Source organism: Rhododendron vialii, chromosome 10a (assembly GCF_030253575.1).
Source record: "Rhododendron vialii isolate Sample 1 chromosome 10a, ASM3025357v1".
In the NCBI taxonomy this organism is placed as follows: domain Eukaryota; kingdom Viridiplantae; phylum Streptophyta; class Magnoliopsida; order Ericales; family Ericaceae; genus Rhododendron; species Rhododendron vialii.
The window spans coordinates 32859211-32883223 of NC_080566.1; the positions used below are offsets into that span (position 1 = coordinate 32859211).

General features: G+C 38.9%; 2 protein-coding genes across 5 annotated transcripts; both read left to right on the forward strand.

Moving 5' to 3' along the window:
- On the forward strand, positions 1-13202 carry LOC131302484 (tubulin-folding cofactor C). 4 transcript variants are annotated; one of them, XM_058329151.1, is made up of 3 exons: positions 2-1261; positions 9926-9987; positions 11061-13202. In XM_058329151.1, the coding sequence occupies exons 1-3, from the start codon at positions 110-112 to the stop codon at positions 11074-11076; spliced, it is 1230 nt and encodes a 409-aa protein (XP_058185134.1). In that variant the 5' UTR covers positions 2-109; the 3' UTR covers positions 11077-13202. The 4 variants fall into 4 exon arrangements, with proteins under 4 accessions (XP_058185133.1, XP_058185134.1, XP_058185136.1 ...); XM_058329153.1 differs by lacking the exon at positions 11061-13202 and adding an exon at positions 5690-5718 and having other exon boundaries at positions 3-1261; positions 9926-9941; XM_058329150.1 differs by lacking the exon at positions 11061-13202 and having other exon boundaries at positions 1-1261; positions 9926-10081.
- An 8177-nt stretch (positions 13203-21379) lies between these two features.
- LOC131302485 (transcription factor MYB93-like) lies at positions 21380-23378 on the forward strand. Its single transcript, XM_058329154.1, has 3 exons — positions 21380-21595; positions 21863-21992; positions 22448-23378. The coding sequence occupies exons 1-3, from the start codon at positions 21463-21465 to the stop codon at positions 23172-23174; spliced, it is 990 nt and encodes a 329-aa protein (XP_058185137.1). The 5' UTR covers positions 21380-21462; the 3' UTR covers positions 23175-23378.
- The last annotated feature ends 635 nt before the right edge of the window (positions 23379-24013 follow it).

A 24013-nucleotide genomic window follows, 5' to 3' on the forward strand; every position in this document is an offset into this window, starting at 1 on the left:
CAAACCACGATTAAAGCGCTTATTGAAACCACGCTTGGGATCTAAACGTTACCCGCTTCTCCGGATTCTCCACACACCATCACTTTTTTTTCCCCCGATCTGCACAGCAATGGAAGGCGAAGAAGAAGGTAACCAAGCCTCCACCGAAACCCTAGACGACCCACCAGCCCCCGCCCTAGCCCCCGCCGCGCACCCCAAACACGCCGCCATGCTCGAACGCCTCTCCAACCGCCACCTGCAGTCGCTCTCTCGCCAGCCCGATCCCACCTCTCTCGACTCCACTCACTCCTTCCTCTCTCTCTTCTCTCAATCCAAACTTTCCATCGAGTCCAACATCTCCCTCCTCCGTCGCCAGTCCACCGACCAAACCAACCCCGCTCTCAAATCCAACCTCGAGAAGATCTCCACCTCGATCTCCCACCTCGAGAAGCTCGTCGCCGAAAACTCCTACTCCCTGCCCTCCTTCGAAGTCCGAACCTGTCTCGAAGCCGTCTCGAGCCTCAAACAAACCCTAGATACCCTCGCTTCTGATATAGTCCCCAAAAAACGGTTCTCTTTTAGAAACAAGAAGGATCCTAGTAGCGTTGTTAACGCAATTGAATCCGGAAAAACCGAATTTCACGGTTCGGGGGAACCGAGTTGTACGGTTGGGGTCTTGCTGGGGTTTAAGGATAGGGAAAAGAAGGCTCCTAGTAGTGTTGTGAACGTAATCGAATCTGAATCTCGGGTGACTGAGTTGGAGGAAAAACCGAGTTTTAGGGTTTGGGACTCGCCGGGGTTTAAGGACAGGGAAAATGAGGTTTTGGTGAGGGAATTTAATGGGTTGGAAATGGGGGAATTTTCGTTAACGGGGTTGAGTTCGTGTGAGGTGCGATTGACTGGTTGTTTGAGGGCGCTGTTCGTTCACAAGTTGAGGGATTGTAAGGTGTATGTGGGGCCGGTGTTTGGTTCGGTTCTGATTGAGGAAGTGGAGGGGTGCGTGTTTGTGTTGGCGTCGCATCAGATTAGGATTCATCGTGCTAGGGGAAGTGATTTTTACCTGAGGGTAAGGAGCAGGCCGATAATTGAGGACTGTAGTGGTGTGAGGTTTGCACCGTATTGTTTGGGGTATGATGGGATTGAGAGGGATCTGAAAGAGTCAAATCTTGATGAGGAGACGGGGAATTGGGCAAATGTGGATGATTTTCGGTGGTTGAAAGCTGCGCAGTCTCCGAATTGGTCGATTTTGCCGGAAAGTGAGTGGATTGGCAGAGTAACTATTGTGAGTTCAGACAAGTAACCTCTCTGGGTATTTCATTTTCTTCGTTGACGAAATATTTTGGGTGTTGCATCATTTTTGAATTGCAAGTTGTGTACCTTTATTGGTCATGGAATTCCACCAGTAGCATTTTATCTGGAAAATAGCTTGGTTCGTACTAACTGTGTAATATTTGATGTTTAGACCAATCTTTCGTTTCTCTGGAGTTTGGGTACTAAACATCTGGCAGGATTGTGTTGCATCATTTTTGAATTGCAAGTTGTGTACCTTTATTGGTCATGGAATTCCACCAGTAGCATTTTATCTGGAAAATAGCTTGGTTCGTACTAACTGTGTAATATTTGATGTTTAGACCAATCTTTCGTTTCTCTGGAGTTTGGGTACTAAACATCTGGCAGGATTGTGATTGGAACTTGATCGGATTATGATTATATTAGCTAGAGAAGGAACGTTCTTGAATTGTGGCTTTTATGTGGATGGAAATTCGAATTGCAAATAGGAGGATTTTCTTAGTCCATTTTGATTTGTTAACTACATTTCAAATGATTTACGATATTTTATGAGTAAGATTGTATAATAGCCAACACAAATATGTGTTCAGGATGTTGTACCCATGCTAGCTTTGGACTCATAGCCCAATATCCGAAGATTGGCAACACCGGTTATTTGCTGAGTTTATGTAACATATAGGTACAAAGGGGTATGGTGTAGAAAAGATCTAGGGGGCAGACACTGTTTCATGCTGATTGTTGAGGGTACTAGATGATCAATTTATGCTATGTAATGCTGGATGCATTATTAAGGTTCAGGGGACGGCACATTTGTAGATGATCTTCATCCACAAATGCAAACGGAGAGTTGAAGCTGGTGGATAACCTTAGAGAATAGACTGAGCGAAAAATATGATACCTGAAGAGTTAGGCGGGGATGAAACTCGTGGTAAAGAATGAAGCTCAGTAACAATAAGGATATAAGTGGACTCCTAGGCCCTAGCAAGAGACATTTACGGGAAAGTGATCGACAATTATCAGATTTGCTTTGGAGACAGGACCACAGGTGAGGTTTTTTAACGTACATGTAAACAATGGGAACTGGGATATGCTCAAGAAAAATATGATGACGAGAAATGTATTTGGCACTTATAATCTCTGTCTTACCTTAAGAAAACACGCCGAACAGAGCATGCGTTGACTCACTGCGCTCTAGTCTAGGAAGACAAACGAAACATGCTGAACCAAAAGACACATGAAAAAGAATTATGATTAGGGACTTGCAAAATAAATGCTCATAATGTGAGACTGCAGAAAGAAGAGGGGTGTCATAAAGTTTTGGAAATACTGTTGTATCGATAGCCTCAACTTAGAGACCACAAGAACGAAAGGAAGAAGGAGAAATGATTGAGGCGTGTCGGGGATGTGCGTATGTTTCCTCTTACCTCTAAAATTTTGCATCAAGTATTTGAACAAGAACATTGATTGACTGTTGATGCAGCTAAGAACTTTGTAACATTAACAGTAGGACTCATGCCCAATTAAATTATGTTTTTTTGTTGGTGCTGAGAAAATTGAGTTTGAACCAAGGTGTGATGTATGTGAAAGAAATCAGATTCATGGAACATTAGTCATCCCCAACTGGATTGGTTATAACCATTCCTAAAGTAGACATAATACAAAGATGTACCTTTTGTAGCAATACGGGAAGGTCCCCCAAAACAGTCTGAACAGAAGGGGAGAAATATATAGAAATAGCATTGCTTTGGTGAAAAGGCAAAGATGACCTAAACTATAATAAACCTCACCATTCCAAAAGAGGCTTTTTGTTGCAAATCTTTCATGTTGTTTACATGACTTTGTTTTCGCCATAATGCTTTGTCAAGGAGTATATTTCCTCAGCTAAATGACCTATCGACCCTTTCATGCATTGAGTAGACCCCTAGGTAGAATGTCGAATATGAAAGTGAGACAGATTCTGATCTAGGCGAAACATAGATTGAACTGATTACTGAGATTTCATTGGAACGTGCAAGCACTCAAATGTGTGCTATATGTGGGAAACTCGAGTTTGTGACTTCAAGCAACTGAGATATCGAAACTGGATAGCAGGACACCGCTGAACACATTGACAAACTAGCATTGTGTCCAAATAATTTTCAAATTCACATCTCAAATTGTCTGGTGAGTTAGGTGAACAATTTTCTGCTCCCAATCAGCTTGTGGAAAACAGGTAGCATGCCACTGAATTTGTCTTCGACAGTGACAGAATCCATACCAAATTACATTAATAAATCTGTGCAGACTTTTTAAGAAAGATGTCTAGGTTTAATTGGCCACTCCAAATCACTTATAGTCTTGTACTAAGACTTTATGCATATTGCTGAAAATTGTTTTGGGATGGGATAGAAATGATAGACTTGACAATAGCTTTGACTTTAATAGCATCAGTGGTAACAGTAGTATTAAAGTAAGCCTAATCTTAGAAATAGGGGCATCGCCAGCCTTAATTTGTGACCTAATACAGTTTTACGGTAGATAAAATCAAAGATTCTCTTGATGGTGTGATTACAATCCTTATATAATTCTGAGATCTATGTTTGAAGTCTGTATCTGATCTGTTGCATGTGGTTTCTTTGAAGCACTTGTTCCATGGTCAAAATGTTGGGTTGGTAATAGGAAAATTGTACTCTTTCAACCACCCTCTGCTAATTATATGTTTTGGATCTGAAGACTTTCCAGCCTGGCTATAATGCTTGTTTTAGGATTGCTTGTGTATCTTTGCATGACCCCGTAGACTTGCACATCATCCAGCAAAAAATGTCAGCATCAATATTGGCAGGGAAACATTCTTTTTTAAAAATTTCTGAATCGGCATATTGTTGTATGACTGAATTGGCAATCTTCTTTTCTCTTGTGCTGTTTTTGGATCTCCGATTTGTGAAGAGGAAGGACAAAAGAAGGGGAAAAACAGGGATAGGAAAAGTTGTCTATTTTTTCCCTTTCGTATATTGATGGCATTTCGGAACGAGAAGTTAGTGGATGTTTCTAGGGCATTGTCAAACAATTTCCAACATGAGCATGACTAGTTTATAGAGTAGGGCCCACAATTTTTGTCTACATATGGTCCTAGTTGGTTTGGAAATAAGTTGGTGTTTTGTTCCACATACGAAGTGTTAATTGGTGATTGGTGTGGAGCATTGCACTAGTACTACAACAACAACAACAGAATCCACGTAGTCCCCAATCATTGGGGGTATGAGTGGGGAGGATTAGAGACAGGCCTAACCTTCGGCAATATGCACAAAGTGGCTGCTCTCAGAATACCACTGAAATAGCGGCCCCCCATACCTGTTTTGCTGCGGAACCATGCTCCCAAATCAAAGCCAAATGGCATCAGAGAGGGCAGGTCTAAAGACCCAATTCAATTTTGTTGAGCATTGCACTAGTAGTGAACAATAAATTTCCCTTCGAAACCATGTTGTCTCCTGTAATCTGAATGGCCCCTGGATTAGAAAATAATGTCTTAATATACAAATTAACTTAAAGCTAGCACAAAGGTGATCTCTAAAAGTCCTGCTATGATAGTATTGTTTAGGACGGAAATCCTACCAACTACCACTGTGTCATGTTCAGCTTTCCACAAAGCTGCATTACATTTTAGAACCTTTGACCAGATTCTTGTTGCTATATTATGAGAACCAGAAAATTCCCCAAGAGACTTGAGGGAGATGGCATCTCTCTCTCTCTCTCTCTCTCTGCGTGTGCGCGTGTGTTATGTCGCTGATTCTTGGAAGTTTGCTGTGAATTTGTCTCATTTTTTTTTGACACGCCTAGATTCGTGAAGATTAAGCTAACAATCACTATACACTAGAGGTACGTTCTCGTGGTTTCTGTTGAGATATTGTTATAAGGAACCGTAAAAGAACTTCTCTTGATTGTTTAAAATACATTTGAAACCTGCAAAGTTTTTCATTGCTGATATTGCCATGAAAAGTCAATCTTGATTTCTATGCGTTTGTCAAGGCATAATTTATTTGAGGTCCAGACTTTGATGAGTTTGATTAGCATTGCTAAATAACTTTGACAATGTGAGCCTTCTATTGCATAAACTTTTTTTGCTAAGCTGCATCTTTTAGCTTTATTGTCTTCGTCAGAAAGAAAAAAGAAAAGCTGCATCTTTTACGTGATTATCTGATGTGCATGTCGTTATCTTTTGTCATGGGAGAACCTGTTTATATTGGGAATCAGCTGCCAAAATGGTTCTTAATGTTGGCCAGGCATATTGGCTGATTTGTCTCAGTTTTTTGGCTTCAGATGCTGTTTTGCCAGGTTATAAATGAAAATCTCTTGCGTATTGGGTGAATGCCTATACATAAATGTTCACGGCTGATAAGTTTATTCGATTGCTGTAACTCTCTTCGCCCTCCGTGATTTTTAGGTATTCATGACCGCACGACCAAATTGCTGGTATGTGTCTCTGGATACTTTCGATACCGCTACAAAGGGATGATACTGTTACGTAGTCTGACAATTTAAAATGTGATGCTAATTAGAGGTGACAGTCAAAACTAAAAAACCGGAACCGGACCAGACTGAACCAGCCGGTTTTTCTTCCTTTTTTTTTTTACCGGTTCGGTCCTGGTTTCTGTTTTCTCCCCATTTCAAAATTGGTTCGGTCTCCAGTTCCTGTGGCTTAAAAGCCGGACCGGACCGGTTATATATATACATCTTAAAACTACGGTACCCACTACCCGGCCAGCCCTCATTTCATCCAATTCCAAACTCTAAACCTACCCCTCAACATGTCGCGATGACGAAGTTCTGAGCTGAACAGAGTGACTCTCTCTCTCCCTCCCTTCTTCTCTTTCCTTTTCCCCTTCCATCTCTCTGTTGTTTTTTTTGGTTTCATTTTGTTTGAAACCCCAAACTCAGATTTGATCTGAGATGGAGCGCAGTGCTGGCATTGACTGTTGATGGCAGCAATGGTGCAGGTTGTTGCGGTGATGGTGAGGATCAGATCTTAATGGACGGCAATAGTGGTAAGGGATGTAGTGGCGAAGCGTCGATGGGTTGTTGCGGTGCCGGTGGGAGTAGTTGTGGTGTTGGCAGTGGTGGGTTGTAGGGTAATTGGGTTTGAATTGAGTTTTTTGTTGGCCGTAATTGGGTTTTTTTGTTGGGCTTGGCATGAAATTGAGCCAATGCAAGGAAACCGACCAATTTGGATAAACCGGACAAAAACCAGACAAACCAAATGAAACCGGACCGGACTAGTTTTGACTGGTTCCGGTTTATACTTCTCCAAACCGAGATGTCCGGTTTGGTCCCAAATATACGTCCAAACCGGACTGGTATCACCCCTAATGCAAATCACTACTTGTTATGAGGGTAAGGTTAGGCGTTTGATTGTGTATAGACCTAGGTTTCTTTGAGTCTGTTGTGCTTGGATCGTACAGTGTATTGGATAGAAATGAAGACCTTGTGTAAATGCCTTTGAACTGTTTTCAGCGGCGTTTTCATTTCGGGCGTCACCATGAAGTGAGCATGTTACTCTCTACAATATGCATCACTATAGAGTCTTGGATTCGAGAGTAAGATAGTAATGTCATTGGCAAGGCCAAAAGGAGTTTGTGTTGCTCAGATGTTTGTCTAGCAGCCATTCGTAGTCTGGCCGTGTTACGACCGGCTTGATCTTATTACAAGTGTGTACTAATTCACTCCCTTTGTGGAGAATTTATCATAGTATTCCCGCTTCCGATTCAGCAATGATGTTTGAGGAGAAGTCTTAACTAGGTTTAGGCCCACCTATGCTGATTTGGGCCCAGTTCTTCAAGGCCCACATCACCTCAGGTTTGTTTTGATTTGGGTCAAATTCCTTGGCAAGGAAAAATTGAGTGGTATTGGTATGTAGGCCCAATTTAGTTTCGGATTTGATTTGGTTTGGGCTGTTGTGTCGGATTGGCCTTCATGAAGACTTTAAAACGGGGCCCATAAGCCACTTCTTGTGTGTTCCCATTTGTTGTTGTGGGCTTGTTGCTGCAGTGCATGGAACAAAAACCACTTCACCAAATTTTGTTTCTTGACGCGGAATTAGTCAAAATTCGTCAAAGAATTAGTTTATCTAGATTCTTTTAACTGGTTATCTGCTTACCAAACACTAAGAGAGGTTAATTGGATACATAATTGGATAATACGTGCAGAATAATAATTAGAAAGCTCAATATAGATAACTTGTTTCCGGGGTGAACCTTTTGGTCACTTTGATGTCAGTAATTTGAAATTTAACAAAAGAAAACTAAAGAAAAAAAATGGACGAATAGTTCAAAAAATTTGCTTGCATGTGTTTATTCGGGTTCAATTTCTGTTGTTACTTCAATGTATTACCTAGGCTAGAAGTCAATGAAGTGATTATGTACCTAATACAAAACTCAAAGTTGCAATGAAAACAAAACCGCTGCTCTAAAGACTCTAAAGGACTAGCGCCGTGCGTAATGTAAAGTCCTTGGGTGCTCCTTGTGGTGCCCCAACCCCTTCCATAACCCACATATTTAGGTGGCGTACAAGAGTAGTGTGTGGGTCCCACATGAATATGTGCTGAAGAGAGTGTCCGCGGTGCCCTAGAACCACTGAATAACTGGTTGGAGCATCTTATATTTGTATAGATAGGCACTCCCATAATTTTTACGTCATATAAGTGAACTCTAGTATAGGTGTTATAGAACATACCTAACTCTTTCTTATTTAAAGATGAATATTGGAAGCATTTGATGTGAGCAGTTAGCAGAACATAAGAGACTTGGGTTTTTGATATTGGAAAATGGCTTGGTCAACAGATATTGGGAGGATTTGATGCTTTCTTCCCCTCTGATTACCTACTGTAGCTGTTGATATAAGGTGGAAGTCTAATTAGAGTAATTAATTGGTTCTTCTAATAGGAACTCTCTTAAAATAACGATGTCCGATCTGATAATCCTTTTCCTGCCAAGATCAATTCTTGTCAGAAACATACTTTCTTGCTAGTTCTGAAAAGGGGGAAGTAGCAATGGAATTGTAAACAAACCACTAAATTGGTTCTTGTGTATTTGTGCGATTTGTGTTTGTATTAATTGTTGATTTAAACATAATCGAGGGTTACAGTTTTTGTGCTTTAAAGGTTTTGTGTTCCTGGAAATGGAATGGTCAACACCTACGAATAGGAATCCATGATAAATATTGTTTTTTCACCTACATGTACATATATCCTAATTTAAAATCTACTCTGATTTGGGAATCAGTAACTTAATACATCCAGTACCATATGAGCTCACCTTTTCTGGCATATTTTCTTGATGTAGTTCTACTGGGTACGTGTGTCTCATATTGTTTCTAATTATATATCTCAATCAAGCATATTTTAGGATCATTAGAAATTTGGGTTCGTGGATCGATGTGATAATTAATAGGATAAGTGCACGGGACCATACTATTTAGGATAATACTAGTTTTATGGTGGTCCACTGTTAATATAACACTTCATCACAAGTAGAATTAGAAAATGGCATTTGTAAGCCTAAAACTTTTAAATAGTGGGGTAGTTATTGCGTTACCGCTACATAATTGGAAGATTATAGCTAATCAATTGGCCTAGTTCCTATGCAATTATTGCACTGATTGATTCTATTGAACATAGGCTATGGAGACTAGGGTCACTACCTACGACAGAGGGGGAAAAAAAAGCAGTTGGTAAATATGGTGGGGAAACTTGACAAGTAGGTACTGCTACATCGTGGTGGGCTCATTTTAATTAGTTGTTTCTTGTTTCTTTAGCATTTGAATCTCAATAAACCTTTATATGTTTGATTCAAATGTACTTTTTTCTTGTCTATACGAGGGTTTTTATTTGTATGGTGAAATGGAAAAAGATGACCAGATTGTGATAGTTGACGAAAGTATGGATGCTGTTTTGTCTCAAAACATTAAGTTGCACATCAAATTCATAGTGGTCATGGGTTGAGAATGAAGTTGAACTCTTTGAAATCTGATCTTCATGCCTTCCTCAATACCTAGATCAATGATAGAGCTGTCAGTTGGTGTCACCTTAGTAGCGCATCAGTCTCTGTTTTATCTATTCGTCTTAGGTTCAAATACTACTTGAAAGGCTTATATGTCTCAAAACTTTAAGATACAAAACAACTGAGATTGGTCATGGCTTAAGAACGGGAATTGACCTCTATGAGGCCTAATCTTTTATTTCCCCCCATAAATAGATCAGTGAGAGTGATCAGCTGTCAAATGATTCATTGTTGGTTCAAATCCTACTTGGGGAGATTTGGAAACTTGGACACCATTGGACTTTGATACCCACTATATGTAGTTATGAAGTGATGCCAAATTGTCAATGAACCCTGGATCCTTGCTCTAGAGAAGTGAATATACATTACGACACTGTATCAGACGATGGAGAAAAGTATGATATTTTGAGGAATTGTCTATCGAGTAGAATATCATTCCCCTAGAGTAACTTTAAAACGCTGAGCAACTGTAGCAGGAGCAATTAGGGCGTTTCAATTTCTCCTTTCCGGGGATTTATATAGTCATTGTGAAGTCTCGAGATCTGAAATGTTGACATAGTACTGATATAACTCATTGTATCACTTCGTTGCTTATTTCTACGAATAATTTTTAGTTTCCATTGCAGATGGAAAGACTACATCTTTTTGCTTTAACTCGTTGGAAGATTTCTGGCTCGTCTACTGTTTGGTTAGTACCTCTCAACTTCGTGTTTGCTTCATCTGTGGATGCATTATGTGCACGATCTTTTTATTTTATTTGACGTTCCTTTACCACATGAATTTTTTTTTTGATAAGTAAATATTTATATAGATGAAAGTATTAAGGGAATGCCGCCCGTATACAAATAGGTCATGAGACAAAAAGGCCCTATACACTTCCAAGAGAAAAGAAAAGCTCAAACCAATCTAAAAATTAGTTAAGAGAAAGATTACATTCTCTCTTGTCCTAACTAAACAAACTATTCACCAAAAAACTTTTGATTCTAAATAAAGCTTTTTCCACCCCATCAAAGCATCTCGAATTTCTTTCCCGCCAAATGATCCACATTAGACAAAGAGGGATCAAAAACCACATGAATTTCTTTTCGGTGAATCACGTTTTGCCAAAATGATGAATGAGTTGATAAAGTTACCATTGTCTAAAAGTATGAACCCACCTTCTCTTTTCTTTATTTAGGCATTACCGAGAAATCTATATATGACACGGTTATAATTGTGGACATTGTACACTTCCATTTCGATAGTTTCTTGATGTAGTAAATGTTGTGCTTCTTTTCTCTCAACAGAGTTTTTTCTTCTATCAACAAAGAAGTTTTATTACTGATATTGGAGTTTGGTTTTCCTCTAACAGCATAAATATTTGGATGAGTTGGTGGATAACAATTTAGCATAGTATTAGAACATGTACAGCTTCTTGGTTTTAACGTCACCGCCGCTTGTGCTATATTTGCAAGTATTTAGTCTCGTTATGTAGAAGAGTATGACCCACATGCTGGGGCATGTTCAGAAAATAAGGCATTACCCCTGGTTTTTACGGGTTAACTGAGCTTTTAGACGTGTTAATAATGAATATTGCACCATTGCAATAGTTCAGATGATAATAATCGTTGTGTGAATAACCCCTAGGGGTTTGGCCAAGTAAGCATGAGAAAACAAACAATGTGCTTGCCCTCCATGAGGTGCTTTTAGACGTGTTAATAATGAATATTGCACCATTGCAATAGTTCAGATGATAATAATCGTTGTGTGAATAACCCCTAGGGGTTTGGCCAAGTGAGCATGAGAAAGCAAACAATGTGTTTGCCCTCCATGAGGTTGCATGTTCGAATCCTACGGAGGTCAAACATTCCAAACCTTGGGGCCACTGAAGGGTTTGCCTAGTCATTACCTTTAGGGCTCCGGAATTAGTCGAGGTGTGCGCAAGCTGGCCCGAACATTCAGTTATCAGGAAAAAGAAAGAAAGAATCAATGTGTGAATGAAAACTTCCCAATGCGAACGGAAGTCATATGTCAGGTTGGTAATGTTTCTGGTTGTCTGAGACTGAGACCCTGCTGTTCTCTCTAAACAAATGATTTAAATCTTGAATAAGACTGTCAACTAAGCAAAGATTATATCAACTTGCATTATTTATTTGTATAGGATAATATATAATGGTTAACTATCAAACTCATTGTCTTTCATTGTCCTTAGCTGTTAAACCTGATGTCATTGCCGATAGAAGTTAAGCCAACAAATAAGAAGGTAGTGGTTGGTTCCTAAAACAATGATTTAGTAGAGCACAAATGTTTGATACAGGTTTTGTTTATGTTTTAGCGTACATACATTAACCCAGTGTGTATCATTTTATAATGTATTGCTCCCTGATTGTATATGTACTAAGTGATAAACTATTCCTAGTCCCTGATGCTGGTTATAACGGTTGGGAAAACTGGGCATCGGTTTAGTCATACAAAATGAGGAGTCATTGAGAAGGTTTGAACATTGTTTCTTTTTGAAATTTTATTGATGACCATTTGTCCAAGTTTGGTTAGAGAAGAAATCAAGTTCTAGACTAGTCTTCATGACATAACAAGAAGATTTTTAGATGCCACCAGTTGATGCCGAGGTTTTGAATCGTCGTATCGGGACATGTACTAGTGTCCCTGATATGGCAGGGATAAAACCAGAATTTTAACCTATGAATGGCGGGTCTATAATGTCCCTGAATAAACTAAGTACTTGTACTGTAAGCATGTTTTCACAAAGTGGTAGGGGTGCGACCGTTGTCACTTATCCCTGTGGTTCTTTCCTTGGATACAGTAATGTGTAGGCCAATATTGCAAAAACATGATTGAAGGCCTGAGATCTTGACAAGTATGAATACGTACGTATTGTATCGGCCGTTTTGAAGCCTTGTGTAGTATATATCATCCATCGGCCAGGGGATATCTTTTTTCTTGCCTCCTGATCAACTAGTATACCTCAATATATTGTTTAGAGTGGAAATATCATATTGTGCATTTGCCGCCTATTACTCTTGAACTGTCTTGGAATTTTACGAAATTCATGACTTTGATTCTTGATACCTATTGCTCAATACTCGACATTATGATACAGTACCCAGTATAGTTGGTATCTCAGACTGAGCTCAACACCTCACATGCTCTCTAACTATTGCAACGGCCTTGTGGGTAGATATAAGCTACACACCGCTCCCCCATATCAGCTATGCACCCATCTTAGATACCATCCATGCTAGGTACTGTATCATATTATTGAACAGTAACAGATGCTGATTTGTTCTCCGATAAATATTCAAAATGAATACCAAAAGAGTTACTATGTGATTCTTTGGGTTTAACTGCAAGTGCAGACCATTAGGCGCCGTTCAAAAAAGAAAAGAAAAAAAAGACCACTAGGCTGCTAACTTTGAGTGCTGTAATATAAAAGGAACCTCTTTTGACATTTCACTGTCATTTGAACTGGTAAAGATACGATGAAATTAGCATAGATTTTCCCCTGTCCCCACACATTTTAATTATTCAAATGTCAATTAGGGTTGTTGGGCTATTTGTTGTTGAGAAGGGTGAAGTTGGAATTTTGCTCTACATTATGATCACCAATTAATACTCTTCACGTGTACGAGATGAAAATAGTAGTATTTCTTAGTACAGTGTTTAGTATCTTTGGTGGGCTCTTTGTTGCTGTATTTAATAGTGTAATGCTGCCCTTAATTTGCAATTGTTTAATAAAGTTCCTAATGATGCCCAGTGCAACTGTCAGTGTCACACATAAGGCTGTAAATTAATTGAGCAGTTTGTGAATTGTTCGAAGCTCGACTTGATAAATGTTCGTTTGTGTTTAATTTGTCTACTTAATGAACAAAATCTAAGCCTCAATCATAGGCACGTTTAATGAACGAGTCAAATATGAACATGACAGTATTCAATTTGATTAGGGTCGTGAACCTGGAGTGTACGTATATATATATATATCTCATAATAATTTCATATATACCTATGAACACTCAGCTTCCTCTGAGGGTGCCCTTAAATAAGCAAAAGTGCGGACGTTGCTAGCAATCATTGAATTGTGATTTTAATGGTCCAGATCTGCTGATGGTCATAAACCATTTATGACGGCTGCCAGCAACGTCCGTACTTTTGCTTATTTGAGGGCGGCCTCATAGGAAGCTGAGTGTACCTATGAATATGTATAAGCTTATACGTGTACCAACGTTCATTTGAAGGAAAAACTTGAATGAGGTAGTGGAATTGGACATACAGTATTCATTTTCTTGCTTAAGATGAAGTTGCTTTTTTCTTCTTAAAAGAGAAACACCCTGATGCCTTGTAGGTTCCCAGATGCCTTGAAGGTTCCAATGAAATTGCTAGAAGTCCTTGAAGTTGGCCAACATTTGAGAGTTTTATTAAACGAAAATAAAACAGTGATGCATGTATCTAATGAATTTCTCTCAGCTCAAGGGCCGAGCAGGGGATCCCTGGCAATATATACGAGTAGTAATTTTTTCCTGTGCATTGACTCTAGGAACTCTAGACCCGTGACGGGTCTTGTACGTGAGGAACCCACCAAGGGCTAGTAGGTGACGGCTGGATTGCGTCATCCGCACGCCTCGAACTTGGAGCTTAATTCCTAAACCCAAAACATTGTGGGATTGTACAGTTCGTGTTTTTGATGTAGGGTATTATATATAAGTGAACTCTTTGAGGGTACTTGCGTACGTACGTATGACTAGACGTGGGTTTTGTGCATGGGAATTGAAACACCGGAAAAAGGACAAGTGCGTGGTAATTGAGAGAAGATTATATAATAAAGTCCAGAGTTTAGATTGGATTGGGTAGAAACCCAAAGGAACAAGCAAATCAGTTGTTTAGCTGACACTAAAAACAATCATTATTTCTAATCATATAATACTTTCAATGTGACATCAGTTATCCGTTTTTTAAAACTAAACCCTCATTTTCTCCTTTATTTTGATGTGAGGAGGTGGTCCATCCGACAAGGAACCTTGGCTGAAGAAGCAATCTCTCTCTCTCTCTCTCTCTCTCTCTCTCTCTCTCCTGCACGTTAAAAAAAGTTATTCAGTGCACTCTTAGTCACAGTTACAGTTACGTGAGACCCAAACACTTTGTGGTAGGTCCATGTTAAATGTGTGACTGGAAAAAATAGTACTCTAGGACATTGTGATTTTTCATATATAGAAACGTACATGTAAAATGTGAATGGATGGATTCTCAAGAGGTAGGTTGGGTGGGAGCATGATAGGAAGAAAGAAGTCACTGAGGTTGGCCCGTTTCTTGACTTGAGGTCCCGAATTTGATTGAGGTGCATATATTGACATGAACACCCAATTACCAATAGAAGAGGTGGAGACCTACTTGTAAAACGTTATGTTGATATTTATATCTGTAGAATTATTCGCCATGGCATGAGCACTGAATAATTTTCTCTCTAAGAAACAAATCTCTCAAAGGGAAAATCTTTCACTAGCTTTCGTGAACAAGGTTGGGTTTTTGTTTTACTTTTAACCTATAAACGAGAATATAACTTGTGCCGACAGCAATATGAGAGAGAGAGAGAGAGAGAGAGAGAGAGGAAATTAAAGTTTTCACCCGAATCTCGTCGTTGCTAGTTTGACTCTGTGTGGCCATTGATAGGGATAGTTTGCTGTCCCAAGTTTCCTATATGAGTATTTAAATATTTGAGTTTTAGGTTTGAAATATGGCATCGAATCATCAAAAGAATGATAAATTAAGTTTCCTTTGGACAACTTGGGTCCTATAATTGTGTAGCTCTACATAGAATAAGGGAACATCTTTTGATAGTTCCTTTTCCTGTATGTTTCGTGACTAATATATTCTACTCCTAGCTAGTTTGTATAGCTACGCACGTACTACATGCAACTTATAGGGGGTTAAGTGATATGCCATCTACGACCGGTAATGGCAGAGCCTAGAATTTCAGATTGAAGGTGACAATCAAAATACATATGATTAGTCATCGAAATAAATACATGTGTTCTGTAGAATAAGGTTCTTTTTATTAGACCCTGGGGTGACCCGTACCACTCCCCCACTAATTATTGGCTCTAACCTCTTATGGAATTTATCGCAATTTTTATGTTAGGCCTGTTATGGCGGAGGGTATTATTTTTGCAATGTGAGATGGAACGAGCCACACTCTGATTAATTGCTATGCTTTTAACTTTTAAGAAAATAGAAAAATGACACTCTCACAACAAATATTGGGAGGGACTTTCATTTTTCGATCAAATTTTGAAAATCCAAACCGTTCAATGTGTGCAGAACGTAATTTTAAGGGTCCCCATGAGAAATCAGCAAAAAAAATGACCGGGAAGGGCGTCATCCGAGTAGTTTTTTTTTGAACCGTTCAATGAAAAAAGCTCGGATGAAGTCCTTCCCGGTCATTTTTTTTGCTGATTTCTCTCGAGGACCCTTAAAATCACGTTCTGATCACTTTGAGCGGCTCGGATCATCGAAATTCAATCGGGAAGGGGAGTTCCGCATTTTAATAAAATGAGAGATCCCTCACCGGAACCTCTCTCTCTCTCTCTCTCTCTCTCTCTATATATATATATATATATATGGGGACAGTTCAAGGGACATCCAAAAAAACACTTAAAAAAACACTCCAAATCTCAATCTCATAGTTCCCGATCAAATTTTTATGATCCGAACTGTTCAATATGTGCAGAATGTGATTTTAAAGGTGCTCGCGAGAAATTAGCAAAAAAAAAGACCTGGAAAGGCTTGATTTTGAACAGTTTTTATTTGAACCGTTCAATAAAAAATTGTTCGAAACTGTTTGGATCAAGCCCTTCCCGGTCATTTTTTTTGCTGATTTCTCATGGGTACCCTTAAAATCACGTTCTGATCACATTGAGTGGCTCAGATCATCAAAATTTGATCGGAAACTATGAGGTGTTTTTTTAGGTGTTTTTTTGGGTGTTTCCGGAACCGCCCCGTATATACATATATCTTGTTTCTTGTTGTTAAGCCTGAATTTTATTGCGTCTTCAATTAACCTTTCCAGCATTGTCGGGAAATCAAAATCAGGTCATTAATTATTCTTAGGCAATACTCCTACTAGAAGTAATTACTCTCTCTCTCTCTCTCTCTCTCTGTAATAAGGACAAAGGGTTAGAGGACAAAAGGCATGCATTAGCGAACGCCATTGATGTGTTGATGCGTTCTCCGGGGTGAAACAAAGAGAGATTATTCTGTGAGACCCCAGCCTGGCTATGGTGCTGGCTACGAGACCGGGCTCCGGTAGACAGTCCTAATAGACATCCGGATGGATGATCACAAGTTTCATATTGCTTGGTTGGTGAATAAAAAGTTCAGTAAAATATACAAAATCGAATCTTTTATTTTGAACGAGGTCTTTTATTGTCATGAGAGCTAGTGCGCACCATAGCTCTTTGAAATTTCACAATTAAACGTGCTTGTTTCTCTGCAGCAATGCAAGGATGAGTGGAGTACTTGAAGTCATAGGCTTTATGCGGCTAAAGCAGACGATAGGGTACAATTAAGGACGAGTGGAGGAGTACTTGAACCAGTAAGATGTGGCAAATTTGGGCCTAATAAATAATAATTGTTGTTTGATTGAAGGACAAAAGTACAGGGGATATATGGAATGGGGGTTTGAAAGGTGATGGAAATGAAAGGCGTTTGCTGCACCAACTTCACCGATCGATCTAACAAGCTAGGCTAAGCTCTCCATCCATCCATCCATCCCTCAATTTGTCAAACGGGGGTCGACATCACAATATCGCTCATGGCTTCCGCTCCGTACGTCTCAGTCACAATATCTAGCTATTACCGTAAGTCCTTTATTCTCTCTATTAGATGATGATGAAACCAATGTTTTTCTTCGATACCTATTGGTTGTTTGAACATGGTTTATTGAGAGAGAGAGAGATTGTTTGAACATGGTTTAGTGTGTGTGTTTGTGTGTGTGGGGGGGGGGGGGGAGGGGTATGAGGGAGAGAGAGATGGTCATTTTAATGCAGAAGTATATTTTGCGCTTTGAACGACAAAAATGTTTCGGTGCCCTAAGAATTGGCCTAGTGATCAAGGTCTGACCGAGACTCAGGAATTCGGCCATTCTTGAAATCTCAAGTTCGAAACCTTCTAGGTACTATTAACTACTTTAGGGCCTGTCTTAGTCCATCTGAAGTTTTTGCGCTCCCGGCATGTGGGGATGGGATTGAACCCTCAAGGACTAGTTGAGGTGTGCGTAAGTTGATTTGGACACCTGATTATAAACAAAAAGAAAATGACTGCAAATTAACAGTAGGCAATTGGATTACCAGCATCAAGATCAAAAAACAAAAAGATTATCAGCATCACCAGTCAACAGAATTCATGCATGTCGGCTGGGGTTCTAGAGGCTGGCGAGCCGGCGACGGGGGCTATGGCCTGTTTGGTTGTTAGGGAAAAGGGTGCCATGCCAAATAATAGTACACCAAAACTTTGGATAATACATATGTTTGTTTTTCTTCTTAATGAGGAATTAACTTAGCTATTAAACGTGTTTAATCTCATATTAGGGTTTAGAAAACCTCAACGAGTCTTGACTGATTGCTATATGGAGTAGTATAGTATATACACGCAAAGCAGGTAGCTGGCTAGGTCAGTCCTAATATCAATCATCATATTATTTGTTTTTAGTCATTGGCTCCTTGCATGCTACTATATATATCCCCATGACAGAAGACCTATGAGAAAAATCATTAGGAAGGTGGTAGGGAAGAAGGTGCAGGTACTATTACCTTTTTTTTTTTTTTTGGGTTCAATGATGTTTAGGGTTGTCCGGACCAGCTTATGCGCACTTCAACTAATCCCTACTCCGGTCCAATCTAAGGCAAACCCTTTATGCCGGAACTAAGAAATTCGCAAAAAATTACTTTCCTGCGGCCTGACCACAAGAATCAAACCATGATCAATATAAACCATACAAAATGCAGTATCCCTAATACTACTGTTTCGAGCCTGAGATTGGCCAAATATTTCAATAGACGAATAGCAATTTTACGTTAACCGTGATAGTGAGATCTCGGTGAAACCAATCGAAGTACACTACACTTCCATAGTGCCATCCACTGACTGACACACTACGAGACCAAAACCACGGGGAAACCTTGTCCGACCTACGTGAGACCAAAAAGGTTTAAATGAAGAGATTTTTTAGTGCCGAGTGGGTATATCCCACGTAGTACCCGTTCGGCACATCCGAGCCGTCCGATACACTAATGAAGATTAAAAAAATCAATATCTGTGTAAAAAATCAAGATTTGTGTAAAAATCAAGTTGTTCTTGTGCCGATACATACCTAATCAATTTCCATTAGTGTAAAATGATTCTTTTCTTTTTGGAGCTGGAGGTGGCATGTGCCACACCCTCCCATTTATATGTAGGTAAATGATATTGGCACTTCAAAAATTGATGCAGGCACTCCAAACCAGTGTAATTCTAAAGCCACTTTCTTATATTTTTTGGAGCGCCTTTATCAATTTTTGGAGTTTATTTTTTCTATAGTACAAAAGGGCTCTATTTTTAAAAACTCTATCTTTTCGTCCATTAGGATTTTGGGAAATTTACATTTCAATGGGAGTTGGGGCAAATAATGCCAACTCATGGAGAGGTTTTTTCGGAATTGCATAAATATGGAACGGAGGAAAAAAAATTCCCCATACATGAAACAGACCAATTGAAATTTCCCATACATGTAACAGAGGAAAAAAAATTCCCCATACATGGAGTCGGTTGTAGTCGAATCTGAGTTTCTTAAGTTGTTTTTTCTATAGACCTAAGTTGTCCCTTCTATGAACTTCTTGGGTGTTCAATTTCTTGAGCATTTCTTCAATCTCCTTATCATTTTCATTATTTCCTGAGAAATTTGGGATCTGGGTTACTTGCAGATTTGAATTTTTAAAGTACTTTGAGATTGATTAGTGTCTTTTGGATAATCTTTTAGAAAGAGAAAGGATAAAGAAAATAAGGTATATGTTTTCTAGCGTCCACTTTATACTTTTGCTTTTAGATTCTAGGAATTGCTACTTGAAATTTCTTGTTTGGTTTTACTTGAAAATGTGAAGTTATGCTACTAGCTACCAATTTGCTTCATTGACTGCTTTCTTAGAAAAAATAAGGTGCAATTTAAGTTCATAGAAGGGGCAATTTAGGTTCAAATTCAAATTCGACTACAAACTGACTCCATGTTTTGGGAATTGTTTTCCCTCCGTTTCATTTATGGAAAATTTCAATTGGTCAGTTTCATGTATGGAGAATTTTTTGTCCTCCGTTCCATATTTATGCAATTCCGTAAAAATCTCTCAATGAGTTAGGCATTATTAATTTGCCCGAACTCCCACTGAAATGAAAATTCCCCTTTGAATTTTCATCCTGTGGACCTCATTAGTTTTAGAACCACATGTATAGCAAAAATCTATAAACACACATACATGCACAAGCACTTTTGTGCATATCAAAGTGTTTTGTGATTATAGAAAAATTGTATATAGATATTTGTGTCGGTTCTTCACCTCTTCCACATGGAAGATGAGGGTTCGATTATCGCTAGGAGCGTGAGAGCTTAGTGTGGTGGCTGATGGTTTTGGGCTGGCCTCACCCATATGTCGCTTAGTAGTATCTCGTCCTCATTCCTTTAGAAGTAGGCTAGATATTTGTCGAGTGAAAAAAGAAGAAGTATGAGATGGTATAATTATATCCCATGCAAATTGCAATCAAATGACATAAGAATAGCCCCTTCTTGCGTGCATGGAATGCGTTCCTGTTGACCACTAGGGCGTTGCCACATGTTACCTGATAACGCCTCAACTTTGAGCTTTTGATTATATACCATTTGTTTTCTTTGAATGTTGATTCATTAATAGCTGATTGGCTCAAAATCATGGTAGTGATATACCAATACTACCCTAGTAAAGTAATCGCATTATATGTCAGTATCACAGGACGACGAAATATCTTACATTTTTTTTGATCGGCAATTTTTTTTTTTATTAGAAACTCAATGAGCTCTATTGAGGTGCGGACCCTAAACGATCATGCGGTTTTTGGAGCTTTTGGAGATATATCGTTCCATGAACTTGAATGACTTCTTTGTTCCACAACAATGCGTTAGAGGTAGAATATTTTTATATAAGAACTTCTTTTAGATAAGAAATTGCTAATTTTTTATTTGTGATTGTAAAATAAAATGGCGCGTAGCGTGATGATCATATCCCAATTTCAGAAAATGGAATGTGCATATGAACTTTGAGCAAGTAATGTAAAATATAACGGGATAATGGCATTTTAATAATTTTGGACCAGAATGATGGATGGATGTTGGTACTTTAAATAGTGAGTGTAAATCCACATGATTCTGCAGAAGATCGATATATGGGAATTCGATCACCTTTAAGTAGGAGCAAGCATACGAAACGACTTTTCAAAGTGATCGACATATCTATATAAATTAAAAGTGCTTATTATTACTAATAATGCTTTAGTGAAAATGAGTTTTTCCTTTAATTTTCTTATCCAAATCATTGTGACGACGGTCGCCCTGCCGCTCCCTTTTGTAATTTTTGGAATATCAGAAATTCATTTCAAATTTTCTCACAAATTGATGTCCTTGATTTGCCTTTTTTTTCTCACTTAAAAGCAAAAGATCTAATAAAGTACAAGATTATAATTTCAAATCAACTATTTCTTTAGATATAAAAAAAATCAAACATTTCCACATGCAAACTTCGATGGTACAACTCCTTGTCACAAAAAAATTTCTTTTTACACTTTTAAACTAAACTTTGAGGGTATGAATATACATATCAAAGTACTGATGTAGAGGGATAGGTCAGTCATTTCAATATGAAAAAGGGTATTTGTTGGGGTCTACAATGAAATGGGAGGCACCCACACGTCAGCCAAGCATTATTTTATGTAAAATATATACAAATAGTGTACAATAAGAGGACAGAGAGGAAAAGGTGCGAGTGTATATATATAGTAAAGCCTTGAGATTTTGGTAGTGCTGGTGGAGGCAGCCAAACCAACAGGAAACATAAGAGAGAGAGAGAGAGAGAGAGAGAGAGAGAGAGAGAGAGAGAGAGAGAGAGAGAGAGAGAGAGAGGAAATGGGAAGGTCTCCTTGTTGTGATGAGAGTGGACTCAAGAAAGGCCCCTGGACTCCTGAAGAAGATCAGAAACTTGTCAAATACATCCAGAAAAATGGCCATGGCAGCTGGAGAGCCCTCCCTAAACTAGCAGGTCTCTGTCTCTCTCTCTCTCTCTCTCTCTCTCTCTCTCTCTCTCTCGGTTTCATATTGTGTAGAGGCCTCTCCAGTCTCCACCTACTACGTACCAACTGATTTTCGAACGATTAAAAGTTTGCTCTCTCTCGCTCTCTCCGTCGTAGAGACTTGTCTCATATTGCTCGATATAGTGTGGAGGCCTCACCGGCTACTCGCGATAGGTTTTCGAACAATGATTCAGAAAGTATTTCATAATAAACTGATTGATGTTCTATTTTGGCAGGTCTTAACAGATGCGGGAAGAGTTGCAGATTGAGGTGGACGAATTACCTAAGGCCTGATATAAAGAGAGGGAAGTTTTCACAAGAGGAAGAGCAAACAATTCTCAATCTCCACTCCATCCTTGGCAACAAGTAATGATCTAGATTTTCTTCTTCTTCTTCTTCTTAAAATCTTCGATAACTTTACAGAAACCAACCATCAGAAGTATATATGGATTTACTAAGCAAAAAAAAAAAAGTATATGGATTTAAATTATTTTGCGAGACGCGGCACATATCACTTCTAAAATTTCGGTCCAATGAGCTTAGCAAAAAAAAATTGGTCCAATGAGATTTTAATATGACACACACATGTTACTCTCAACCAGAATGATGTGTCTTCTAGATTTTTGAACTTTTGAGGCATATCCATTGGTCTTTTATTTTGATGTGACAAAATCCAAACTATTGCCACCTATTATATGTACTATAATTTTGTGTTTGTGATTTTTCTTTTTAAGTCATATGACACCATTTTTTTACTTTGAATAACTACTCACTTTTACATTTTTCCCATCTTTTCTTTTCTTTTTTTTTTAAATAAAAAGGTGGTCTGCAATTGCCACCCACCTTCCTGGAAGAACAGACAATGAGATCAAGAACTTCTGGAACACCCACCTGAAGAAGAAGCTGATACATATGGGTATCGATCCGATGACTCACCGCCCGCGAACCGACATCTTCTCGAGCCTCCCTCACCTCATCGCCCTGGCTAACCTCAAAGAGCTCATTGAAACCCACACATGGGAAGAACAGGCAATGAGGCTGCAGACAGAAGCTGCTCAAGTGGCCAAACTTCAATACCTCCAGTACCTCCTTCAACCTCAACCACCAAATTCCATGGCACCAAACAATCTCCCAAACAACAACAACATTGATCAAATCACTTATGATAACCTCTTGAATTCTCTCTCTTCGATGAAAGATGGCCAGATTCTGAGCGCATCCCAGTTTGGAAATCTTGATCACGAATCAATCCCTTTTGCTCATATGCCTGATTTACAAGTTCCTTGCCAGTACCAAACACCTATGATGAACAAGGACATGTTTGGTGAGAACTCTTCACCCACTTCCATATGGAATATTCCTTCCACCGCTTCTCCGTCTCCTCCGCCGCAACACCAGTTGGGGGCGGTTGTTCCTCCGTTCACGGAGACTTCCATCAACAATAACATGGGGGATGCTTGTAGTACTTCAAGCTACGAAGGTGGTCCTTCTTCATTCTGGCCTGAAGTTCTTCTTGACGATCACCCCTTGTTTCATGAGATTGCTTAGTGTACTTAGATATTGTGTGTGTTAAAGGTTTGGATTTGCTCTCTCTCTCTCTCTCTCTCTGTGTTTGTATACATACTGTTATGATCATGACATAATCCATCTACATATATAATAGTTGCACAATGGATGAGTTTTTTCTTTTCGATGATTGTATCCATCTTATGTACAAAAGATTAATATATAATCCATGTTTCTGATCTGTTATTCGTAAGTTCATACATCCTCTCTCTGTTCGTTTTTTATTTTTCAAATGAAAATTTCGTAATCTTTTTTTTTTTTTTTAATTTTCGCATCGCGGCGAATGTTTATGGAGTAATTGTGGATATTCATATATTGAGATGCTGCATGATTGATTGCCTGGCAAAGGAAGTTAAAAAGTACGTAGTGGAACTATCAGGAACACGTATACCAAAACACATATCATGCAAATTATTAAAGTTATTAGGTGTGGATTTTATTTGGCTAAAGACAAGAAATTCATTATAATAAAAAATAACAACAAGAGACACCTTCGTTCGAGGTGCACGCAAGTTGACCCAGAACACTTTGCATTATAAAAAAAAGGAGAGGTCACGCCTGCCGTGTGCAACTATTATAATAAGATCACAAATATAACTTATTGCCAACAAGTACAAAATTAGAAATACCCCAACGGCCGCCACTGTAAAAAAAAAAAAAAAAATGTCGCGATGAGTAATCAGATAGATCCATTGGTGACAAATGACAAGACGAGGTTCTAGTCGGTGATGCGTGTGCAATACAAGGATGATAATATGCAGTACTAGTACTGGTACTGCTAGCTAGGGGAACTATCAGTACCTGTACTGCATATTATCCAA

What these genes read in the sequence shown, in the direction of transcription:
- LOC131302485 (XM_058329154.1), top strand. Translation starts at nt 21,463, where the DNA reads ATGGGAAGGTCTCCTTGTTGTGATGAGAGTGGACTCAAGAAAGGCCCC. An exon ending in AGCCCTCCCTAAACTAGCAG is followed by an intron (nt 21,596 to 21,862) that starts GTCTCTGTCTCT and finishes CTATTTTGGCAG; the next exon opens with GTCTTAACAGATGCGGGAAG. An exon ending in CACTCCATCCTTGGCAACAA is followed by an intron (nt 21,993 to 22,447) that starts GTAATGATCTAG and finishes TTAAATAAAAAG; the next exon opens with GTGGTCTGCAATTGCCACCC.
- LOC131302484 (XM_058329150.1), top strand. Translation starts at nt 110, where the DNA reads ATGGAAGGCGAAGAAGAAGGTAACCAAGCCTCCACCGAAACCCTAGAC. An exon ending in GGATTGGCAGAGTAACTATT is followed by an intron (nt 1,262 to 9,925) that starts GTGAGTTCAGAC and finishes TTTCCATTGCAG; the next exon opens with ATGGAAAGACTACATCTTTT.